The sequence below is a fragment of the Scyliorhinus torazame genome, chromosome 14, assembly GCF_047496885.1.
Source record: "Scyliorhinus torazame isolate Kashiwa2021f chromosome 14, sScyTor2.1, whole genome shotgun sequence".
Taxonomy (NCBI): domain Eukaryota; kingdom Metazoa; phylum Chordata; class Chondrichthyes; order Carcharhiniformes; family Scyliorhinidae; genus Scyliorhinus; species Scyliorhinus torazame.
In genome coordinates, this window is record NC_092720.1 from 52,671,958 (window position 1) to 52,698,352 (window position 26,395).

The 26,395-nt window shown below is 49.9% G+C and overlaps 1 protein-coding gene across 1 annotated transcript in view; it reads right to left on the bottom strand.

Annotated features, from left to right (window-relative positions):
• The window catches only part of ccdc39 (coiled-coil domain 39 molecular ruler complex subunit), a 238,313-nt gene that overhangs the window by 94,246 nt on the left and 117,672 nt on the right, over positions 1-26,395 (bottom strand). The window contains exon 11 of the mRNA XM_072474203.1: positions 13,514-13,678. Within this exon, the coding sequence (XP_072330304.1) occupies positions 13,514-13,678 (165 nt within the window). The remainder of the gene's footprint in view (positions 1-13,513; positions 13,679-26,395) is intronic.

Genomic DNA, 26,395 nt, shown 5'->3' on the forward strand with positions numbered 1-26,395 from the left:
ACCTCTAGAGGATATGATGAATTGTCAGTGTCAAGTTGAAGAGGTAACTTTTTATTCCTGCCTTGAATATCTCAGTGAATTTAACAAGCTTCTTGAAGAACATTTAAAAAGTTATCAATGTTGTGGCTCAGGGAAGACCAATTTTTAATGCGCAGAACCCACAATGACTTTATCATTATAATGGCAGGGCAACTCAGAACACACTCTGGTTTCGGGGCATTCAAGTTCTGGCAATCCACTAGAATTGAATCCACCAGCCTCTGCCTCTCCACCCTTCCATATTTATCCTTATATGCCTTGTAGGAGATTGTCTCTTCCCCGCTCCCCCCACCCCCCCCCCAACCTCATGACCACCTTCAAAGCCTCCTACAGCGTGGAAGGTGAAACTGCCTCGTTCCTATTGAACCTAATGTACTCCTTAATGGCGGAGGGTATATGCTCACAGAATCCCTTTTCCACCAGCAACACCATGTCCAATCTGCACAGGGGTCACTGAGCGGAGCCTGACTCCAACATCAGATCCACAGAATGCAGAGCATGATCTGAAATAACATTGCTAAGTAACTCACCCCTTCACCCAGGAAAAGATTTACCCACCATAAAGAGGTTGGGAGTAGATTCGATGGATGTGTGAGTACTCCTTAGCCCTCAGATAAATAAACTTCCACGGGGATGCCGTAGCGATGGTGATATTGGTCTTTATGGAACAGATGAAGTTTGGAGGGGGATAATCCAACTGCAACTCAGCCCCACACAAGATGGCTACCTACCTCCCATAAACCAAAACAAAGACAAATAATTTGTTACCGTCAACAGTCTACCTCTCCATAAACAGCTCAGAGGAGAACAAAGGCCCATATACTCCCCCCCCACCCCCACCCCACCCCCAACACCACAAAAAACAAAAACAAAAATCTTGAGCTCATTATCTAAAAGGTAAGGAGCTGCAGATATCTCCACTCCTCCACTCCCATTAACTAACTTTACAGCTAGCAGAGTGACCCCGCAGTGGGTAAAAAAAATAGAAAAATAATCATACCAACATCCTGCCCCCTGCCCACATCCAACTTTAATATAGAAAGATAGAGGGAAAAAGAAACCGATGCCCACCCCGCAAACAACCCAAAAAATACAAACTCACCCAGAAAGATTCCCCAGCAAATCCCCATAACCGCGTTCCCTCGCCCACAATAAATACAGATTAAATGCACCTAACAATTCACAAATTAGTTTGCCCCAGTCCATGTTTCTTTACAACCTCATCCGCTTCCTTCAGCTCTTTAATAGTCACTCAAAGATGAGTCAGGTACAAAACACCAAATTGTCCATTACTTTTGTACAACGTGGCCTTGGCATTGTTGAATGCCGCATGCCTTCTAACCAGCTCTGCTCGCATGTCCTGATATATCCTGATGACGTGGGCTTCCTGTAATGACCTCCAATTGGCATTATTGGTTGGCCAATTGGAGTATGAGCTCCCTCAATGATAGCTCATTTAGGGGCCCCATATAAGCACCTGTGTAGGCTTTGTGAGGCAGTCTTAAGTTGACTGGAATGCTAGCAGCACTGTTTGGAGCTGCTCTTGTATATAAGTTATTGCAAATAAATACTGGTGTGGTGACGGAACCCCTGCCTCCTGTGGATTATTACACTTCCCATCTAGAGAGTCTTGATGGTCCTTCGCCCACCTTGGGACCTGTTCCTTGTCTTGGTACCTGTGAAACCTGACTATGATCACCCGTGACGGAACCCCTGCCGCCTGTGGATTATTACAGTGGCGACGAGGTAAACGAAGAACCTTGCGGAGACCAGCTGCCGCACTCAGAGGGTAAGCCTTGCTCTTTCAAAAATGACCATTTTGGGGAAGTTGGATGCATTCGACCCGACTATTGAGGACTGGTCCCAGTATGTGGAGAAAATGTGTTACTTTTTCCAGGCCAATGAGATAACGGAGGACGGAAGGAAACGGGTTATACTGCTGTCGGCGTGCGGACCCTCAGCCTTTGCCATTATACGTAGTCTAACTTATCCCGATACGCCGGACACGATACCGTTCCAAGAATTAACAAAATTGGTGGAAGAGCACTATGACCCAAAACCACCCCTCATTTTGCGTGGGTACAGATTCTACACAACGAAGCTGGAAGACAGAGAGTCAGTCACAAATTTCTTGACCCGCCTGAGAAGGCTGGCGGAAAAATGTGAGTTCGGCCCGACGCTAAATGAAATGCTTCGGACCGGTTAGTGTGTGGCATAAATGACCTCCAAATACAGAAGCGCCTGTTGGCGGAAACACAGCTAGACTGCAGGCGGGGGTTACAGCTCGCACTGTCCCTAGAAAAGGCAGCAAGTGGGGCGCAGGAACTACAGGGCACGCCAATGGAGGTAGATACCTGGGAGAGGGACTACCACAATGGGTCCAGCTACCAGATAGCCGCCCTCAGGAAAAGCCGGAGGAACAGAGGGCCAAAGGAAAACCCCAGAACTGCCCCCAAGTCTGCTAGGACTAATTGGAGACAGAGGGAACTAACGGCTGAGGCTCCCCCAACAGAGAAGGACCGTTTCTGACACCAGAGTGGGGTAACAGCGACAGAAACCATAGACGGAGGTGGCAAAAGAGGAATAGCAGGTGGGGACGCAGGGAAGTACATAACCTAGATGCCCCATCCTCCTCCGTAGGGGAACAGTTGTTATATAATATTGCGACGAAGAAAGCAGAACCTATTAAGATTACCCCACGGGTGAATGGTCAGCCGACAATAATGGAAATAGACACGGGTGCGGCCGTATCAGTAATGGGAGTGGCAGCATTTAAAAAAATCAAAGATGGACTCCAGCCACTAACCCAACAAAAACATCGACAAAACTTAAAACCTACACGGGGGAATCCCTGGAAGTTCTAGGCACAACTCGTGTACCTGTGGAATATGACAAACAATTGCTCAGATTACCATTGACGATAGTAGAGGGCTCCGGACTGAACTCAATAGGATGGAACTGGCTGAAAGACCTAAACTTAGATTGGATGAAAATTTTCCAGAGTGGAAGCGGGCAGTTGAGTGGAGTACTCCAAAAATACCCGGAGGTCTTCCAAGAAGGTTTGGGGGAAATTATAGGCGCCAAAGCAATTTTGCACGTGGACCCAGAAGCCCTTCCGAAATTTTGTAAGGCCAGGCCGGTACCTTTTGCATTAAGGAAGAAAGTAGATGTCGAAATAGAAAGGTTACGGCGCGACGGCATTATCAGACCAGTACAGTTCTCGGAATGGGCAGCGCCGGTGGTACCAATTTTGAAGCCAGACGGCTCGATACGTCTCTGTGGAGATTTCAAACAGACGGTAAACAAATACGCACTGCTGGACAAATACCCGATCCCGAAAATAGACGACCTATATGCCAAATTGGCAGGTGGGAGTTTGTTCACGAAACTGGACATGAGCCACGCCTACCTGCAGTTAAAACTGGACAAGGACTCCCAGAAGTTCGCTACGATCAACACCCTGAAGGGACTTTTTCGTTATACTAGGTTACCCTTCGGAGTGTCATCAGCCTGTGCTATATTCCAGCGTACGATGGAAAATATTCTGCAGGGACTACCGCAGGTGGCGATTTATTTGGACGATGACTTGATCACGGGTAGGACAAACAGGGAACACTTGAGGAAGTGCTCAGGCGTTTCGCAAAGGCAGGTGTACGGCTGAAAAGAGAAAAATGTGTTTTTCTGGCCCCACAAGTGACGTACCTGGGATATAAAGTAGATGAGTCGGGCTTACACCCATTGGAAGACCGAGTAAGGACAATAAAAGAAGCCCCAGCTCCCACCACGGTCCAGGAGCTACGATCAGTTCTAGGATTGATAACATATTATGGCAAATTTATTGAAAATAGGGCGTCCATCTTAGAACCCCTCCACCAGCTACTAAAAAAGGGCCAAGAATGGAAATGGTTCGCCCGCCAAAACCGAGCATTTAAGGACATTAAGGAACAGCTGTCATCCGAAAATGTCCTAGAGCATTATGACCCAAGGAAGGAGTTGGTGGTCACGTGTGACGCATCACCTTACGGGGTAGGAGCCGTCTTCGCCCATAGAGGAAGGAATGGGGAAGAGCGGCCAATAGCCTATGCTTCGAGGACCTTGGCGATGGCTGAGAGAACGTACGCCCAAATCGAGAAGGAAGGACTGGCGGTGATATTTGCAGTCAACAAATTTCACCAGTATCTGTACGGGCGGAAATTCACCACAGTGACAGACCATAAGCCGTTATTAGGGTTATTAAAAGAAAACAAGTCAATACCCCCGATTGCATTAGCTAGAATCCAACGCTGGGCATTGCTACTGGCGGCGTATAGATACGTTCTGGAGCACAGACCGGGAACGCGAGTAGCAAATGCAGACGCTTTGAGCAGACTTCCCCTCCCAGACACCCCGCCGCTAATACCGAAAGTAGAGGAGACAGTAATGACTCTAAATTTTGTGGACCCCCTACCAGTGGACGCACAACATCTTCGGTTGTGGACGCAAAAAGACCCAGTTTTAGCCAAGATGAAGCATTTACTGCTATCAGGGGAACTGGAGAAACCAGTGGAGCCCCAGATGCACCCATACTGGAGCAGAAGGGACCAAATGACCGTAAAAGATGGTATCCTATTATGGGAAGCCCGGGTAATAGTCCCAGCTCAGGGCCGTCGGGCAATCTTAACCGAGTTACATCACGGACACCCAGGGGTGTCTAAAATGAAGGTGCTAGCTCGAAGCTATGTTTGGTGGCCAGGATTGGACACAGACATAGAAGCCTTGGTACGTCGGTGCCAGGAGTGCCAACAGGGGCAAAGAGTGCCACCAGCTGCGCCATTGCACCCGTGGGAATGGCCAGGCAGACCGTGGACCCGCCTACATATTGACCACGCCGCCCCTTTCATGGGCTCAATGTTTTTGGTGATAGTGGACGCCCACTCCAAATGGTTGGATGTCCACCGGGTAAACGCGGCAAGCACAGCATCGACAATTGAAAAGCTCAGGGCCTCGTTTGCAACACATGGGCTTCCGGAGGTATTGGTGTCGGACAACGGAACGGCATTCACAAGTGGGTAATTTGGAAAATTCCTAAAGGGAAACGGAGTCCGCCACATCAAAACGGCCCCTTACCATCCAGCGTCCAACGGCCTGGCAGAGAGAGCGGTCCAGACACTAAAAGCAGGACTCAAGAAGCAGCCGGCGTCAATGGACACAAAGCTCTCCCGCTGGCTGTTTGATTACAGGACCACACCGCATTCCACAACGGGCCAGCTGAACTCTTAATGGGAAGGCGGCTGCGAACGAGGCTGAGTCTCCTTTTCCCAAATTTAATGGGGAAAGTGGAGAAACAACAGGAGGTCCAACGCAGGGGGCGTGATAATAGTCGGCAGCAGAGACATTTCCAGGTGGGGGCACCGGTTTGGGTCAAGAATTATGGGAATGGACCAACGTGGGTCAAAGGCACGGTAGAGTCCCAAACAGGGCCCATATCATATAAAGTTTCGATAAGAGGTAAGGTGCTGAAGAAACACCTAGACCAAATAAGGGCAGCGGAACCACACCTGGAGGCAGTCGAAGCAGGACCGCCTCAAGCTGGGATAGCTCAGACAGGAAAGATACCCAGACCCCAGCAATTTCTCCAGACCCAGTCGTCAGAGTCGGGGATGGACACGTTCGACGAGGCCGACGCGATACCTCTCCCCGAGGAGGAGGAAGTACAACTTCCAAGGAGGTCGTCAAGGAAAAGACGGGCACCTATAAGGTACACACCACCCACGTCGAACGACGACCCGGCGGACGACACAGAGGTGACAGACCCGGACAGGAGGAGCAAGAAGAAGCTCAGAGGAATGCCAGCTGGCAGGAATTCCTCAGACCTTGGGGGGAGGGGTGTAATGACCTCCAATTGGCATTATTGGTTGGCCAATTGGAGTATGAGCTCCCTCAATGATAGCTCATTTAGGGGCCCCATATAAGCACCTGTGTAGGCTTTGTGAGGCAGTCTTAAGTTGACTTGAATGCTAGCAGCACTGTTTGAAGCTGCTCTTGTATATAAGTTATTGCAAATAAATACTGGTGGTGACGGAACCCCTGCCTCCTGTGGATTATTACACTTCCCATCTAGAGTCTTGATGGTCCTTCGCCCACCTTGGGACCTGTTCCTTGTCTTGGTACCTGTGAAACCTGACTATGATCACCCGTGGTAGTTCCCACATCGGGGCTTCAGCCTTAGCGACCGATCGGCCCAGTCCAATTCAGGTGTATAGCAATCCCCCCTCCCCCACCATCTTCCCAAACAGCTTGGACATGTCGTCCATAGGATTTGGGCCCTTCAGACCTTCCGGCAACTCACTGATTCTTAAACCTTGCCGCCTGGAGTGGTTTTCCCAGATCGTCCACCTTGGCCTTTGACACTTTATGACCTTCAGCCAGTAAGGCCATCTCCGCCCCCAGGAAAACTATCCGGTCACTCTAGTCCGTGAGTCCGACATCCACCCTTTGTATCACCGCGCCTTGCTCCTTTACCTTCCGATCCGTCTTCTCCAAGGCCACACGGATGAGGGCGAGAGCACTTTCCATCGCCTTCTCGAAGTCCTCGAAACCTTCCTACTGCAGCTTTTTGAATTGATCTGTCAAGAAGCTTGCCAGCATCTTGGCTGTTCACGGAGAGGCCAAAGTCACAGCAGGAGCCTCCACCATTTTCTTCACCAAGGTTCGAGGGGCTTCCCTGAGTCCGATGACAATTCTTTGCCCGTCTGCTACTTTGTATGATACTGTTGGGCATTACTTTTATGTGGGGACCTTATTCAATTAAAATATTCAGATTTCCTCCCAAACATCACTGTGTGAAAAGGGCCAAAATCAGAGTACACTGGCAGGAGCCACTATGTGTGTGACTGCACACATGGAAATCAACATGGAAAACATTTGACAGTCAAAAGAATTTTTGACATCAGGGGCGTCATTCTCCGACCCCCCGCCGGGTCGGAGAATGGCCGTAGGCCGCTGTGAATCCCGCCCCCCGCCCCCACCGAAGTCTCCGGTACCGGAGATTGGGCAGGGGCGGGAATCGGGCCGCACCGATTGGCGGGACCCCCTGATGGATTCTCCGGCCCGGATGGGCCGAAGTCCCGCCCAGAAATTGCCTGTCCCGCCGGCGTAAATCAAACCTGGTATTTACCGGCGGGACCAGGCGGCGTGGGCGGGCTCCGGGGTCCTGGGGGGGGGGGCGGGGCGATCTGACCCCGGGGGGTGCCCCCACGGTGGCCTGGCCCGCGATCGGGGCCCACCGATCCGCGGGCGGGCCTGTGCCGTGGGGGCACTCTTTCCCTTCCGCCTCCGCTACGGCCTCCACCATGGCGGAGGCGGAAGAGACTCTCCCCCCTGCGCATGCGTGGGAAACTGACAGCGGCCGCTGACGCTCCCACGCATGTGCCGGGGAACTGTCAGCGGCCGCTGACGCTCCCGCGCATGCGCCGCATTTCCGCGCCAGCTGGCGGGGCAACAAACGCCATTTCCGCCAGCTGGCGGGGCGGAAATCCCTCCGGCGTCGGCCTAGCCCCTCAATGTTGGGGCTAGGCCGCCAAAGATGCGGAGCATTCCGCACCTTTGGGCCGGCGCGATGCCCGTCTGATTGGCGCCGTGTTTGGCGCCAGTCGGCGGACATCACGCCGTTGGTGGACAATTTCGCCCCAGGTTTCACTCTTGCAGATGCTGTTCTGACTGAACTTTGTCAATATCAAGGAATGATTATCAGACATAGTTCCATCAAATTCAGAGAAACTACTGTAAATGTTGAAGCAAAATACTTAGCAGAGAAGTTTGAAAAGTACAAAATTGATGTTTTTACTGTTTTGTGGAATTGTTTACTTCGGAGAATTAATGATGTCAGAAAATCACTGCAAAATGTTGATGAACTTTTTTGAGTGCTTCAGAATTACTAGCCTCAGTTCGAAGTTTTGTCATGGAAATTTGAAATGACTGTACTTTGGTGGAAGCAGAGGCACTAACATTAACAAAGAATACAGGTGCCTCTGGTGATGAGAAACGTACAAGACACAGGAAGTTATTTTATGATGAAACTAGACACAATTAAATCATTTTAAAAGAATTGGAGAAGATCAGTATCAAGACAATCAATGTTGTTTATGACACAAAAATAGTTCAATGGCATTTGTACAAATGGATGCAGTTACTTTCCTTCCAAAGGAGAAAAGCTCAGCCGCTATTCGCCTACTGCCTAAGTTTTTATATTTGAAGTTAGGAATTCAATTTTGCAAAATCTTGGCATAAATACATATCCCATAATTATTTGGTGTTGCAGTATTCATGAAAATGGCCTCAATGCAATATATTGGGCGCAATTCTCCCATCGGGAGTCTAAGTGCCGACGCTGGAGTGAAAACCGGAGTGTTTCACTCCGGTGTCGGAGCCCGCTCCCAGCCCACTATTCTCCAGCCCCCGGGGGGCTAAGAGCAGCGTCGCGTCATTTACGCCGGGCCTTGGCGCCACGTAAAAGCAGCGCCGTGTAAATGACATGGCCGGTGCAGCGTAAATGACATCACCCGTGCATGCGCGGTTGCCGTCCTCCCCGAGGCTGCCCCGCAAGAAGATGTTGGATGGATCTTGCGGGGTGTCGGAGGAAAGGAAGTCCTCCTTCAGAGACCCCATTTGAGGCCCCCCCGGTGCAGGAACCCCCCTCACCTCCCCCCGCCCCACACAGGCCCCCCCCCCCCCCCCCCCCTAGGGTTCCCGCGCTGTTCCAGCCGGCAGCGACCAGGTGTGGCTGGCGCCGGCGGGAACCCATCGTATTGGGCAGGCCGCTCGGCCCACCCGGGCCGGAGAATCGCTTCTCGCCCGTTGCAAACGGCTAGCAGCAATTCTCCCAGCGGCCAGCCATGATTCTCGCCGCGCCGGTTTGAGGGGCGTGGGAAAATCGCGTGCTGGCGTCGAGGCGGCGTGGCGGGACACGCGCGGCTCCCCGGCGATTCTCCCACCTGGCGTGGGGGAGGGGGAAGAGAATTCCGCCCATTGTTTTTCTAGGCAGTTGACAAAAAGTTAGTGAAAAAGTACTGCTGAAGGCAAAGCGGTCCTGTGCAAGGTACTCCTCACGTTTTAAACTCACATTTAAAAACAAAAATGTAAAATATCTGTTATCTTATAAGTAATACTACAATTTAATAGTGTACTTCCCCTCTAATAGAGGTAACTGTTTCTAGTTCTACTTTTTGTCCCAGTTTATTGGGAAGACTGCAAATAAACTGGAACAGCTCTGTTAAAAGTTTTTCTCAGGGTATGGCTGGCACTGACAAGACTGAGAAGGTGCTGGCAAGCCTCCCTTTTGAAACACTGGCAACTAATTTTAAATTTTTGTAGTGGTTTAATACAGCTATGTAGTATGCAATGTCTCTTCCAACAACAATTCAGAAACCACATTAATCACCACCATTAACATCCTAGGTGTTACCATTGACCAAGAACCTAACTGGATCAGCCATAAGAAGACTGTGGCTACAAGAGCAGGTCAGATGCTGAGAATTCTGTGGCAAAATAACTCACCTCCTGACTCTCCAAAACCTTTCCACCATCTACAAGGATGCGTAGAGACCCAACAACAATCAAGAAACCTGACACCACCCAGGACAAAAGCAGTTTTTGTTTGGATGCCATCTAGCCTCTTAAACAAAGGGCAATTTATCATGGCCAATCCACCTAACCTGCACATCTTTGGACTGTGGGAGGAAACCGGAGCACCCGGAGGAAACCCACGCACACACGGGGAGGATATGCAGACTCCGCACAGACAGTGCCCCAAGCCGGGAATCGAACCTGGGACCCTGGAGCTGTGAAGCAATTGTGCTATCCACAATGCTACCATGCTGCCTCTCTCCTGGCACACTGTGGCTGCATCAAGCACCATCTACAGCAGGGTTTTTCAAATTCAGGGTCGTGACCTACAGGTGGGTCAAAGGCAGGTGTCAGTAGGATCGCAGAGCGATCAATCGCAGCGTTCCCTATCCCCGAAGAGGTGCCCAATGACCCTAGACCGGCCTTTCAGAATGCCGGCCATGACCGGCCTTTAGATGCGAATGCTGGAGTCTTCCACCAGAACCGGCGACAGAGAGCAGGTCACGAGGCTGACACATACACTGACATAACGTCCCTTGTAGGTCCTTGCTTTGGACATGAAATCACATGGAGATTCCTCCACTTTGTAGCTGCCAGCAGACAAGCAACAGGGCTGAGTGAAGAATTGAAGGTGGATCATTTTGTAATCAGGAAGAGAGGGCCAGGGACACAAACTGGCCAGGATCTCACAATTGAATCTGGTGGAGAGAGCTTCTCAGGAGAGTCCACAGCAGGGAAAAGCAATGCTGATGTGGCCTGTATCCAGAGGTCCAGGGCTATGTGTGTTATATGCAGGGAAGTACTGGTAAATGAATGTTTAAAACACTCAAAACTTCAAAGGCATTTGAAGACTAAGCATGGTGTGTCCGAGGACAAACCTCTTCTTTTTTTTTTCAAAGGATGTAGCCAGAACTTAAGACATCAGCTGAGGTCCTCGGCAGAAATGTAACATTGAATGATAAAGCAAGTGAGATCATAAGGACCAAGCAAGCCTGTTGCATTAAATGTAACCAAGAATGGAATGTCCTGAAGCCAGTCGGAGTGGGTCTAGAAGGCCAGTCGGCGTGCGTCGTCGGTAAAAGTGGGTCCTGGGAAAAAAAGTTTGAAAAACACTGATCTGCAGGATACACTGCAGCAACTTGCTCAGATTCTTAAACAGCACCTCCCGAATCCCACAACCTCTTCTTGAAGGATAAGGGCTGCAGGCAAGTGGGAAAACTACCACCTCCAAGTTACTCTCCAAGCACCACACCATCCTAAATTAGAAATATCGTCACTGGGCCATAATCCTGGAACTCTCTTCATCACTTGAGTATTTCTGGACAAAGTGGCAAGTTAGAAAAGCTTTTCATTTTGCACTCATCAGGATAGCTCGAGGCAGTTCGACTGATTGATCAAGGCACTGCCATGGGGAATGAATCTCCCCATCATGTGTGGCTTCTAGCATGTATATGTGATCCATATTGTGAGCACAACTAGTAATCTTGAATTGGTTTCCAGTGTACTCCTTTGCACAATCAGGATCAATTTGAGCAACAGAGAAACTAGCTGTTGCACACTGTTACTATGCAGTGGCAACATGAATGGTATTCTCTAACGGGATGCTGCTGTCAAGCAAAATTGAGATTTTGCCTGTCACGCAATTGAGAAATGTGGGAAATTAATTTCAGTGTTGGTGGAATACCAAGTATAAGGCCATGCATCCCAATGATTGGCAGATCATATAAGAGATCATACCATTGCCTGTTTATAACAGGCAAAGTACTGACCATGCCCAACCAGTCCATGTTTACAAAATTCAAAATATAGCGTGGAACCTTAACAGAATTTGGCGAATTGTCAGCTCAGACAGAAAACTGGTGTGTAACTCTCCAGCTGCACAGACCATTTCTCTCCAAATCTTGAGCCTCAGATCAGAAAAAATGAATGGCTGTAGTTTACGCCATTGGTTTGGCCACATCAGAGAGATTGGGCGCCATCTTTAAAGGGCATCCTGATCGGCACTGCAGCCTGAATGACCCCAGCCCCTCATCACAGAGGGATTGCCCCCTCATCAACCCCCCCCCCCTCACAAACAATCCTGTGAGTTCCAACTCTCGGGGAAGTATACCTTGCACCCGTCCCATACCACACATCAATAACCTCCCTCGCCTATTTGGATTTCCAATTCCTCCCCATGGGGCTCCCACAAGGTGCTGTGCCTGGCACTGCCCTTGTGGAGCTATACTTAACTCTGTGCCACCGAGGGAGCTCCTCGACTGTTTCATAACAGGGCAAAGGGGGGGATCTTGGGGCGAGGGGGGAGGAAACACTAACAATATATAAATGAATGCAAAGTTACTAAAATGAGATTCATGACCTTGTGGACGTGAATTTTGTGGCGTCGCCAGTCAGGGGTCTGAAAAATCGGGAAATGTGATCACTCCAGCAAGCATCGCATTTTGCAATTCTCAGGAGATTTTCCGTCTGCACCGCCGATCCCATGGACGGTGAGTGCAAGCTGAAGATCGTCCCATAGAGTCCAACAGTACATGCAATTCCACGACTGGACAACACCTGCTAAACAATACTAATTGTGCTAAGAATTACACTGAAAAACAATTTAAGAATGTCAGTTGGACTCAGTGTGGCTCACTTCTGTATACTGGAAGTCCTGTGCTTTGCAGATAAAAGTAACATGTCCACACATTGCATCTTTTTCAACTAAACAAAAGCTTCGAGAACAGTCATTTTCTGCTTCATTCCCCAGGGTTATGTCTTGACCAATCAGTCGATCTGCCCAGTTTGAATTTGAATGAAGTTGGGTAGTTAATTGCTCAACGCTGCATTCCCCATGACAATGTCTCCGTCAATCAGGGTCCACTTGCCAACCGATTGGCATTCTCTTCTCATGCAGTATAAATTGCTCCTCCTCCACTACTGTTGGAAAATTGTTGCAAGTTGTCCTGATGAATGCACACGAACATATGTATTAGGAGCAGGAATAAGCCACTCAGCCCTTCAAGCCTGCACCGTCATTCAATATGATCATCATAGCTGATCTGATTGTAACTTCCCACCTACGTCTGATAATCTTTCACCTCCTTCCTTATCAAGAATCTATCTGCCGCTGCTTTAAAAAATATTCAAAGACTTTGCTTCCAACACCTTGTGAGGAAGAGTTCCAAAGGCATACAACATTTGGAGAAAAAGATTTCTACTCATTCTGCGACCCCTTATTTTAAACAGTGGCTCCTAGTTCGAGATTCTCCCACAAGAGGAAACATCCTCTCCACACATGTCTCTCTTTTTTTTCAGCAATCTCTTCATCATGTGCACGTTAAAAAAATTCATTTGTGGGATGTGAACGTTGCGAGCTAAACCAGCATTTGCTGCCCATTCCCATAGTGGTTCAAAAAAGTAACTGACCACAAAGTTGCCAAGAGCAATTGGGTATGGCCAATAAATACTGGCCTTGTCAGCGACATCCATATCCGTAAATTAATTAAACATTATGATGATAAAGCCATTAGTCAACTCTACTTTATTGGTCTTATTATTTTCTACTTCATATATTAATTCAGTAACTGTTGCAAACCAGTTTTCAGGATCACGCAATCTGCAGTAATGACCTAAACCATTTCTTTCTTACCAAACATTCAAAGAGTATTGCCACAGTGTTCATCATAGTCTTGAGTTATATTTCATGTGTGTTTAAATCTAAATTTTGCTGTGCAACATTGCTTTTTTATTCAATATTTTTACTCAATATTCTAATTGAAAATACCACTAGGAATTTTTGAAAATACAAGCGAATTCAAAATCTGCAGGGTAAAGAGTTATTCAAATAAAATTTGACAAAATGAGTAATGAACAAGCACAGATCAATTACCTGGAGTTTCTTAAGCTGTACATTCAGTAGGTTCAATGTGCTTTTCTTCTCGTCCAGGTTTTTTGAGAGTTCTGCTGCTTTTTCTCCAAGCAACTCATTTTCATTACTGGTCGTATTTCCTTCTAACTTAGCCAATCTTCGCTCAAGCTGCTGAATTTGAAAATCCTACGAAAAGAAAGGATATTTGACAATCAAGGGCAATGTATTTTTTTCTCGACTGAGCATTCAGTTTTAAGGCATAAACATTTGCAGACTTTGAGGGCAGCCTTTGAACTCATTTTGAAATGGCCCTTGTGGCAGCCAGAGGTATTCCATTATTCGCAAGTCCTTTTTGCCATTCCATTGGTTAAAAAAATAAATACAATCTCTTGTGAGAAATGGAACACATGAAGATGAGTGAGAATGTCACTGGTGTGAAATGGAATATGTTTCAGCCTTTTGTATTAGCATCAAGCAATCACTATATGCAATCTATATTGCAAGCAAGGCGGCCCCTCACTACTCTGCTACTCTACAAAGAAAGAAAAAGTATACATTCACACCAACTGTCTAGCCTGAATTTCAACCCTGATCCCAGAGATCAAAAGGCAACTTTTCAAGTCATTCTATCATCTGATTCCAACATCCAAACATCAACTCTTTCACATAAAGGGACAATGTTTTAACCTTGTCATCTCAGATAAGCTGTATGATTAACATAAAGCAGATAAAAGGCAGTACTTCTGTCTTAGTAGCCATCTCAATAATTCAATCAACATTCTCACAGAGATAAAAACATACAGCATTAAAAATCAAGTCCCTTCCTCAGTCAACACAAATGTTGCAGTTTTGTTTCAGTTGTCTCTAACACTACAGCTGGACGGAGGAGTCAAGCCGTTTTGAAACAAAGATGGTTTCTTAATTACTGGATATTCACACTTCGCAGTTATCGATGAGAGTTTTTAAAAAAATAAAAGCAATCCAAAATTATGGTGGAGCCTTGAGCATCCATCCACTCCAAAGCACTTGCAACTACCACCCCACCATCACCACCTTCCCACCACTCTGAAGTGTTATATGTTTAGCTGCTGTTGTATCAAGAGTCAAAAGGTTTTCCTTTTCAACAAACACCTTTAATTTACTTCAACAGACTGCACAAAATTCTAACATCACAACACCTGACACAAAGGCCACCTGAAGCTCCTTTACCTATTAGTGTCAATTATTGGATTCTTAACATAAATGAGACAAGTAGTTGGAATGTCTCTGAACCCATTACTTAACAGTCTCCCCTTCCTTGGAGAAAAAAAAAAATTAGGTGAAAACAAAATTACAAGAAACTTAAAAACACACATGCAATTTCCCCCCTTTTTTTCATTTTTGGAAGAAACAAAGTCACAGAAACAGGCGCCCTTAATTAACAATATCCAAAGGTGAGCTAGCCCCTCTTTTTGTAAAACAGTCTGACAATTGAAAGCTACTGTCAACCCATTTAATATTTGTTATTTCCCCTCTGTCCAACATTTGCTTCAAAATTGCGATGTCTATCCTTAACCTTTTTTCATTGACTCTTTTTGTAGCGTGCACACTTTCCCACAGGGATTTATTGTCAATGTGACAATTACCCAAATCCCCTAATCCCAAATTTATGTCAATATCTGAGATATATAAAAGGCAATATCCACCGCCTCTACAAGGCTTAACGTCTCAGCAGCCAAAGTGCTTTTGACCACTCTCCTTATTTTCTTTGTTTCCCACACAAGACGGCAACATTTACCATTCCCCAAAAGGAAAATTATAAAACTTCCTTCGCTTGAAACCCCATCACATAAATTTGCATAAGACGCATCATTATAAACTATGAGTTTCAAGTCCCTACGGTCACCTAAAACCGGGAACCTCAAAACACACTTCTGCATTTTTAGTTTGACCAACGCTTTATTTGCTCTTATGATGTCTTCCACTTTGGGATCATTCATTTTGTACTCACCACTAAGACATCAAAACTCACGTCCGGCCTAGTCTATCTACCTAACCAATTCAGTTGCCCAATTAAACTTCGCAGTTGCTCTTTTTCCATCTTTGAAACCATTGCGTCTTTTTGTGAAACCCGGCCAGGGCTAATTGCTATTGGGCTGATGCTATCCAAATAAGATTGCTGACGTAAAGTTGCCCCTAACTTAGTCTGTCCGATTTCCAGTCCAATATATTTAAATGCACCGGAAGTCTGACTTCCAACCCTGAATTCTTTCCTCAAACCAGAGATTACAACAGCTTTGAAATCGCTAGTCCCACCCCACAAAAAAATCATCGACATGCATCATAAAGATGCCAGAAAGATTTCCTTTATAGTGCCAGTAAAACATTGCCGGATCTGCTTTCAACTGGCAACAGCCTAACTTTAACAAAACTGACCTTACCGAAAAATACCAGACTCGAGACGCATCATTTAATCCATATACACATTTGTTCAACTTCCAGAGTACCCCTTCTGTGTTAGCTGCCTCTGTAGGAGGGCGGAGAAAAATGTCTCTCTGGAGCTGATGCCCCTGCAAGAAGGCAGCTTTTATATCTATAGATTTGCATTCCCATGCCTTTATGGCTAATAGAGCCAAGAAGATCTTTAAAATAACCTTTCCTGCCGTAGGTGAATCTACCCTTAAATCCTGATCTTCTAAGTTTTCTTCAAATACCCTCGCCACAAGCTTTTCCATGCAAATCTATCCGTGGGATAGAGCTCTTTGTCCCCTATCCGGTACTTCCGTGTATACCCCAAATTCACTCCAACTATGCAGTTCTTGCTGTTTGGCATCTTTGATAACTTTTTCATCTAACTTATTGGAAGCCACCAAAATCTCACGTGCATGTGGGCTTCTACTCCTATTAGTATTCGTAGTCTTACTCCTGTTCCGAGACCTTGATAAACTACGTCCCCTGTCCAGCCTGGTATCTTGTTCTGTACTGCTACTGCTTGATCTTTCCCTTCTGCTTTGGGATGTCCTTTCAATAGTTCTCGACCTTTTCCTGTGGACCTGTTCGCTATCCAATGGACTATCTGAACTGGCACTGCGTTTCTGTGCCCTCCATTTTTGAACTTTGTGTTCCCATTCCATTGTCTTGACTCCCTCCTCTGAATGCTGTACATTCAACCAATGTTTATACTTTCCAGTGGCCTTCCCTGCTCTACTAATAACAGTTGCATCCTTCCATTGACTAGACCCTTCAGGCAAGTATGTCACTTTTGTACCAACTTTTGGCAGTTGCCCTTTCGGAAAAATGGCCTGTTTTAATTCACCAGAAGTGTTGTGTTCCTCCACAGAAACCCTGTCTATATCAGTTAATTGGTCCTCATAGTTCTGTAACACATGCGTACCAGATGACTCTGGTTCCTCTTCATGTCTGTCTGCTCTGTCTAAATTTGAAAATTTGTAATCTGTACCCATTATCCTTAATGAATGGACCCTAACAGTTTGATTACCATGTTGCAAAATAATTGTTTTGCCATCTATGCCTATGATCTTCCCTGGGCCTTTCCATTCATTAGAATTGTCTCTCTTATAGTATACCATGCCTCCTTGCTGATAAACGGCATCTGATGGCCGTATGTTATGTCTTAAAGCTCTGCGAATTCTTTCAGAGACTTCTGTTTCCAAAAAAGCTTTTCTACTGCTATGTAATGCATTTAAATGTACAGCAAAACCAGAGCTAATTGTAGTCCCCTCCCAAGCTGGAGGCTGGTCATCCAAAATGGACGGAATTTTAGGATTTCTACAAAACACTAATTGATAAGGACTATATCCCCCAATCATCTGCAATGAATTCTTTGCATGTACTGCCCATGCTAAAGCTGAATTTAGTCTGCAATTTGGTCGATCTGCCAAAATTTTCCAAGCATGTCATCGATGACAGCATGATTTCTTTTACAGACACCATAACTAAATGGGCTTTCTGCAGCCGTATTCATAACTCTGATATTCATGTTTTCACACATATCCCTAGACTCACCATTAGCAAATTCTCCCCCATTATCCGTAAGGAATTTTGCCGGTGGACCCATTCCACGATTTGATCCAGAACTACTCTCTTTTCTTTACTTCGTACAATCGTTGATTGACTAAATCTGGTTGCTAAATCTACAAAATGCAAAATAAATATATTATTTGCTTTATCCCAGATCTTAAGGTCCATGGCCACAATGTCGTTAAAATACCTGGCCAAAGGTAGGGTTACTATCGGTCGTGCTGGTGTCCTTCTGTACTTCCTACAAACTTCACAGCGGTCACTAACCTGTTCTATCAGTTTAGTATAGTCGTCATCCCTTACCCCTGCATCCTTTAATAAATTTTTCAGCCTCGGAGGAGACGGATGTGCAAATTGCCAATGCAGTTTCAATACCACAAGCTTTTTATCAGCTAAAGTCCCATTTTCAACTGCCATTAACACATCCTTAACCACTGAAGAAGAATCCTTCGCCAGGCTACCAGGGACGCAAAGGCCAGAATACCGGCCTCTTTCGCCTCCTGCACTCCCGGCTCCTCTGCAACCCCAAATATTGCGAGCACCCAGCCCGGTTTGACCCTGGATCCTACCACCCTCGACACCGTCCTCGCTACGCCCTTCCAAAATTCCCCCAGCGCTGGGCATGCCCAGAACATATGGGTGTGATTTGCTGGGCTCCCTGAGCACCTAACACACCTGTCCTCACCCCCAAAAAACCGGCTCATCCTTGTCCCTGTGCAGCACCTTAAACTGTATGAGACTGAGTCTCGCGCACGAAGAGGAAGAGTTCACCCTCCCGAGGGCATCTGCCCACGTCCCCTCCTCGATCTCCTCCCCCAACTCCTCCTCCCACTTACCTTTCAGCACCTCCATCGAGGCCTCCTCCTCCTCCTGCATCACCTGGTATGTTGCCGAGATCTTCCCCTCTCCAACCCACGCCCCCGAGAGCTCCCTGTCTTGTACCGTGCGTGGCAGCAGCAGCGGGAATTCCACCACTTGCCGCCTGGCAAACGCCCTTACCTGTAGATACCTAAAGTTGTTTCCCGGGGGGAGCCCGTACTTCTCCTCCAGCTCACCCAGGCTCGTGAACTTCCCATCCACAAACAGGTCCCCCAACCTTCTTATACCTGCCCTGTGCCACCCCGAAAACCCTCCATCTATTCTCCCTGGGACAAACCGGTGGTTCCCCCGTATCGTGGTCCACACCGAGGCCCCCACTTCCCCCCTGTGCCGCCTCCATTGCCCCCAAATTTTGAGGGCAGCCGCCACCACCGGGCTCGTGGTATACCTCATTGGAGGGAGCGGCAGCGGCGCCGTTACCAGCGCCTCCAGACTCGTACCCTCACAAGACGCCGACTCCAGCCTCTTCCATGCCGCCTCCTCCCCCTCCATCACCCACTTGCGCACCATCGCCGCATTGGCGGCCCAGTAGTACCCACAGAGGTTGGGCAGCGCCAGCCCCCCCCCCATCCCTACTCCGCTCTAGGAACACCCTTCTTACCCTCGGAGTCCCTCGTGCCCACACAAACCCCATTATGCTCTTGTTAACCCGCCTAAAGAAGGCCTTCGGGATAAGAATGGGGAGGCACAGGAACAGGAACAAAAACCTTGGGAGCACCATCATCTTGACTGACTGCACCCGACCCGCCAGGGACAGCGGCAACGCGTCCTACCTCTTAAACTCCTCCTCCATTTGCTCCACCAGCCTCGTGAAATTAAGTCTATGCAGGGCCCACCCAGCTCTTGGCCACCTGGATCCCCAAATACCTGAAGCTCCTCTCCGCCCTTTTTAGTGGGAGCTCTCCAATCGCCCTCTCCTGGTCCCCTGGGTGAACCACAAACAACTCGCTCTTCCCCATGTTGAGCTTGTACCCTGAGAAATCCCCAAACTCCCTGAGGATCCTCATTACCTCTGGCATTCCCCCCACCAGGTCCGCCACATATAGCAGCAAGTCGTCCGCATAGAGCGATACCCTATGCTCCTCCCCACCACGCACCAGCCCCCTCCAGTTCCTCGACTCCCTCAGTGCCATAGCCAGGGGTTCAATTGCCAGCGCGAAGAGCAGGGGGGACAAGGGACACCCCTGCCTCGTCCCACGATGCAACCGAAAGTACTCAGCACCTCCTCTTGTTCGTGGTCACACTCGCCATCGGGACCTCGTACAACAGCCTAACCCACCTGACGAACCCCTCCCACAAGTACCCCCACTCTACCCTATCAAAGGCCTTCTCAGCGTCCATCGCCACCACTATCTCCGCCTCCCCCTCCCTCGCCGGCATCATAATAACGTTCAGGAGCCTCCGCACATTCGCGTTCAACTGCCTCCCCTTCACGAACCCCGTCTGGTCTTCATGGATGACCTGCGGCACACAATCCTCAATCCTCATAGCTAAAGCTTTCGCCAGCACCTTGGCATCTACATTTAACAATGAAATCGGCCTGTAAGACCCACACTGCAGGGGATCCTTGTCCCGCTTCAGGATCAAGGAGATCAGTGCCCGGGACATCGTCGGGGGCAACACCCCCCCCTCCCTTGCCTCATTGAAGGTCCTAACCAGCAACGGGACCAATAGGTCCACATAGTTTTCTTAAAGTTCGACCGGGAAACCGTCCGGCCCCGGTGCCTTCCCCGCCTGCATGCTCCCTATCTCTTTGGCCAGCTCCTCCAACCCAATCGTAGCCCATAATCCTGCCACCAGTTCCTCCTCCACCTTGGGAACTTCAGTTGGTCCAGAAAGGGGCCCATCCCGCCCTCCTCCAGTGGGGGCTCGGACCGATACAGTTCCTCATAAAAGTCCCTAAAGACCCCGTTGATGCCAACCCCACTCTGCACCACACTGCTCCCCCTCCCCCATCCTGAATTCCCCCAATCTCCCTAGCTGCATCCCGCTTCCGAAGCTGATGCGCTAGCATCCGACTTGCCTTTTCCCCATATTCATAAATCACCCCTGGGCCTTTCTCCACTGCGCCTCCGCCTTCCTGGTGGTCAACAGGTTGAATTTGGCCTGGAGGCTACGCCTCTCCCTCAACAGTCCCTCCTCCGGCACCTCCGCATACCTCCTGTCTACCCTCACCATCTCCCCCACCAGCCTCTCCCTCTCCCTCTGCTCTCTCCTCTCCTTGTGGACCCTAATGGAGATCAGCTCTCCCCTAATCACCGCCTCCCAGACCATCCCCACTCGGACCTCCCCGTTATCGTTGGCCTCCAGGTATCTCTCGATGCTTCTTCGGACCCGCTCGCTCACCTCCTCGTCCGCCAACAGCCCCACCTCCAAGCGCCACAACGGGCGCTGGTCCCTCTCCTCCCCCAGCTCTAGGTCTACCCAATGCGGGGCGTGATCCGAAATGGCTATCGCCGAGTATTCGGTATCCTCTACTTTCGCAATCAGCGCCCTGCTTATAACAAAAAAGTCGATCCGGGAATAGGCCTTATGAACGTGCGAGAAGAATGAAAATTACCTAGCCCCCAACCTTGCAAGTCTCCAAGGGTCCACCCTTCCCATCTGGTCCATAAACCCCCTCAGCACTTTAGCCGCTGCTGGCCTCCTACCCTCCCTAGACCTGGAGCGATCCAGTGCCGGATCCAACACCTTGTTAAAGGTCCCCCACTTCCAAGTCCGGGATCCGACCCAACATGCGCCGCATAAAACCCGCATCATCCCAGTACGAGGCGTACGCGTTGACCAGCACCACCCACTCCCTTTGCAGCTTACCACTTACCATTATGTACCTGCCGCCACTGTCTGTCACAATGCTCAACACCTCGAACGACACCCTCTTTCCCACCAAGATCGCCACCCCCCCCGATTTTTGGCATCCAGCCCTGAATGAAACACCTGGCCTACCCACCCCTTCCTCAATCTTACCTGGTCTGCCACCTTCAGGTGTGTCTCCTGGAGCATGACCACATCCGCCTTCAGCCCCTTCAGGTGTGCGAACACCCGGGCCCGCTTAACCGGCCCGTTCAGCCCCCTTACGTTCCAGATTATCAGCCGGATCAGGGGGCTACCTGCCCCCTCCCCTGCCGACTAGCCATAACCCCTCCCCGGCCAGCCACGCGCCCAACGCCCGTCCTGTTCCCCACGGAGGCAGACCCCCGTCCCAACACCCTCTACTCGCTCCAGCTCCCCCTTGACCATACCAGCAGCAACACGGTTCTCCAACCCCCCCCCCCCCCTGCCCACCCCCCAGCTAGGACCTCTCCTAGCTGCATTGTTCCCCCCATTGCACTCCTGCAAGTCAGCTGACCCCGGCCACTCCCGCCTCTCCTTCAACTCCTCCCATTGTGGGACTTCCCCTCTCCCTCCATTACCCACCAGCAGGCTCTCCGCCTCCCCCTTCCATCCCAAGCGTGGGAAAAAACCCACGCTTCCCCGCCCCCTCCAGCCTTCAGAGCGAGAAAAAGCCCGCGTTTTCCACCTGCCCGGCCCCACCTCCTCTGTCGCAGCTCCTTTTACAGGCCCAGTCCCCTCACCCCCGATTCGGGCCTCCCCCTCCCCCGCGGGGCCCCATCCACTCTCCCAGCCATCCACCCCCTACTCCGTTTACTTGCCCCCCTCCAAGAGCCCACCTGACAGCCCCAACCAAAATAGTGCCCAACCCTCCCTAACCACCCACACTGAACCAAAACAGAACAAGAACAAAGAACCTCCCCCCTCAAAATGTAACACAACAACAGCAATCCCCGACCATCCCCACATCCGACCCCCATCCTGACCCTCAGTTTGTGTCCAGCTTCTCGGCCTGAACAAAGGCCCACGCCTTCTCCAGGGACTCAAAATAATGGTGCCGGTCCTTGTAGGTGACCCACAGATGCGCCGGCTGCAGCATGCCAAACTTCACCTCCTTCCTGTGCAGCACCGCCTTCGCCCGGTTGTACCCGGCCCTCTTCTTCGCCACCTCCGCGCTCCAGTCCTGATATACTCGAACCTCCGCATTCTCCCACCTGTTGCTCCTCTCTTTCTTGGCCCACCTGAGTACGCACTCCCGATCAGCGAACCGATGAAACCGCACCAACACCGCCCGCGGCAGCTCGTTAGCCTTGGGCCTCCTCGCCAGCACTCTATGGGCCCCTTCCAGCTCCAGGGGCCCTTGGAAGGACCCCGCTCCCATCAGCGAGTTTAACATGGTGACCACATAGGCCCCCACGTCCAGCCCCTCCGGGAGGCCCAGGATCCGCGGATTCTTCCGCCTCGACCGATTCTCCATCTCCTCGAACCGTTCCTGCCATTTCTTGTGGAGCGCCTCGTGCGCCTCCACCTTTACCGCTAGGCCCAAGATCTCGTCCTCGTCATCGGAGATCTTTTGTCGGACCTCACGGATCGCCACCCCCGGGCCGTCTGGGTCTCCAGCAGCTTATCAATAGAAGCCTTCATCGGCTCCAGCAGTCCACTTTGAGCTCCCTGAAGCAGCGCTGGATAACCTCCTGCTGCTCCTGCGCCCACTGCATCCACGCTGCCTGGTCCCCGCCCGCCGCCATCTTGCTCTTCTTCCCTCGCACTTTCTTTGGCTTCACCATCACATTTTTAGTCGCCCCACTTCTGGTCCAAGCCATACACTGTCGGGGGAATGTTGCAGTCTTCTTCCCACACTGGGGAATGTCGAGAAAATGCCGTTGGGGGCGCTGAAAAGAGCCCAAAAGTCCGTTCCAAGCGGGAGCTGCCGAACGTGCGACTTAGCTCCGCATAGCCGCAACCGGAAGTCGAAAGCATAATGGTATTGAGAGTCACATCGCAAACATCGATTTATCTTGCCCCGTGCATTTCTGGGGTTCATCTAGGTTCTAAGTAGGTTTCTGTCTTCATTATTTCTGGGTCCCGTTCTCCTTCTATAGTCTTGGAACCCGTTTGTAGCCGTATGATTTCGCCATCCTGTTCGTCCATATTCCATATTCTGCTTTATTGCAGGCTGACCTATTTGGGTCATCAGAGCCATCGGAATCAAATATTTACCCAGAAACGTTTTTGAAGCTTCTCTCATCTGATCGAATAAGGTATCCTTATCCGCAAACTGAACTCCTGTCAAAACCAGGAGCCTATCCATGTTGCTCACTCTAGTACAGTCAAGTAATTTAAAGGCCAACACAGACTGTGGAAATTCCAGGTTGTGTTTCTGCAGCCTTTTATATAGTCTGCCAAATTCCATTATATAGTCTTCAATGGCGAAATCCTCTATTTTCCGGAACTATCAAAATCCGACCATGCTTCATATGCACTTAACAAGTCATCCTTCGAGTTCCGGGTGCGACGATGACCAGCTGAGTCGCACGTTTCAGCAGCTCCCAGTGGAACGGACTTTTAGGTTCTTAATAAGAGCCCCAACGGCAATTTTAACGGCTAAAAGTACTGTGCGGTGAACCAGAAGGGAATCCCCCCTGGATACGGATGAAAAAAGGAGAGGAAGGTGGCCGGATTGCGGTGGATCCTTTAGAGCAGTGGCAAGGAAGGCAAGCAAAAACCAAGATGGCGTCGGAAGGTGGCAGTTTAATATGGGGCCCTGAGCAACATGAGTTTTTGAAACGCTGCGTGGAAGAACTCAAAAAGGAATTGAAGAAGGAGCTGTTGGCTCCGATATTACAGGCGATCGAAGGGCTAAAGGAGGAGCAAAAGACCCAGGAGCGGGAGCTTTGGGTCGTGAAGGCAAAGGCTGCCGAGAATGAGGACGACATACAGGGCCTGGTGGTGAAGACGGAGATGCACGAGGCACGCCATAAACGATGTGTGGAAAGGCTGGAGGCGCTGGAGAACAACGCGAGGAGGAACAACCTAAGGATTCTTGGTCTTCCTGAAGGTGCGGAGGGAGCGGACGTCGGGGCATATGTGAGCACGATGCTGCACTCGTTAATGGGAGCGGAGGCCCCGGCGGTTCCGCTGGAGGTGGAGGGAGCATACCGAGTGATGGCGCGAGGACCGAGAGCAGGAGAAATTCCGAGAGCCATAGTGGTGAGATTCCTCCATTTTAAGGACAGAGAGATGGTCCTTAGATGGGCAAAGAAAACTCGGAGCAGTAAGTGGGAGAACGCGGTGATCCGCGTATACCAAGACTGGAGTGCGCAGGTGGCGAGAAGGAGGGCGAGCTTTAATCGGGCCAAGGCGGTGCTTCACAAAAAGAAGATAAAATTCGGAATGCTGCAGTCGGCAAGACTGTGGGTCACATATCAAGGGAGGCACCACTACTTTGAGACGGCGGATGAGGCGTGGACTTTTATCGTGGAAGAAAAATTGGAATGAGCGGGTTATTAAAAAAAAGAACGTTTGAAACAAAGTGGTGGGGCGAGTATGGGGGCGAAGAGGGGGGCAAAAAGGGGGGAAAGAGGAGTTTTATGTTATTAATCCTGCGATCTGGTAACTTTTCTCTCTTCCACAGGTGGTGGGGGGAGGAAAGGAGGTGGAAGAGATGGGGCGTTGGCCATTGGGGGCGGGGCCAAGGGGGAAGCGCGGGCTCGGTTCCCGCGCTATGATAATCATGGCGGGAATAGGGAAGCAGGAAGGAGGGGGCGTCGCATGGTGCGAGCCGAGGTCACGGGGGGAAGCCGAGGTCGGCCAGAGTTTGCTGACTTCTGGGAGCAACATGGGGGGTGTAACTACGCTAGTGGGGGATCTAGCGGGGGGGGGGGGGTGGGAGAGGGGAATTATGGGGCTGCTGCTGCTGGGGAGAGGGGGGAGCTGGTATGGGGTGGGATGGGCGGGGGGGCACCGCCTGGGGGGGGACACAGCTGCGTGGGAACCGGGTGAGGAGCTGGAAAAAGGGGATGGCTAATCGACAAGGGGGGGGGTAAAAAGCCCCCCAACCCGGCTGATCACTTGGAACGTGAGAGGGCTGAACGGGCCGATAAAGAGGGCACGAGTACTCGCACACCTTAAGAAACTTAAGGCAGGCGTGGTTATGTTACAAGAGACGCACTTGAAACTGATAGACCAGGTGAGACTACGCAAAGGTTGGGTGGGGCAGGTGTTCCATTCGGGGCTAGATGCGAAAAACAGGGGGGTGGCTATATTAGTGGGGAAGCGGGTAATGTTTGAGGCAAAGACTATAGTGGCGGATAGCGGGGGCAGATACGTGATGGTGAGTGGCAAACTACAGGGGGAGACGGTGGTTTTGGTAAACATATATGCCCCGAACTGGGATGATGCCAATTTTATGAGGCGTATGCTAGGACGCATCCCGGACCTAGAGGTGGGAAAGTTGGTAATGGGGGGTAGATTTCAATACGGTGTTTGAACCAGGGCTGGACAGGTCGAGGTCCAGGACTGGAAGGAGGCCGGCAGCAGCCAAGGTGCTTAAAGATTTTATGGAGCAGATGGGAGGAGTAGACCCGTGGAGATTTAGCAGACCTAGGAGTAAGGAGTTTTCGTTTTTCTCCTATGTCCACAAAGTCTATTCTCGAATAGACTTTTTTGTTTTGGGAAGGGCGTTGATCCCGAAGGTGAGGGGAACGGAGTATACGGCTAAAGCCATTTCGGATCATGCTCCACATTGGGTGGACTTGGAGATAGGGGAGGAAACAGAAGGGCGCCCACCCTGGAGAATGGACATGGGACTAATGGCAGATGAGGGGGTGTGTCTAAGGGTGAGGGGGTGCATTGAAAAGTACTTGGAACTCAATGATAATGGGGAGGTCCAGGTGGGAGTGGTCTGGGAGGCGCTGAAGGCAGTGGTTAGAGGGGAGCTGATATCAATAAGGGCACATAAAGGAAAGCAGGAGAGTAGGGAACGGGAGCGGTTGCTGCAAGAACTTCTGAGGGTGGACAGGCAATATGCGGAGTCACCGGAGGAGGGACTGTACAGGGAAAGGCAAAGGCTACACGTAGAATTTGACTTGCTGACAACGGGTACTGCAGAGGCACAGTGGAGGAAGGCACAGGGTGTACAGTACGAATATGGGGAGAAGGCGAGCAGGTTGC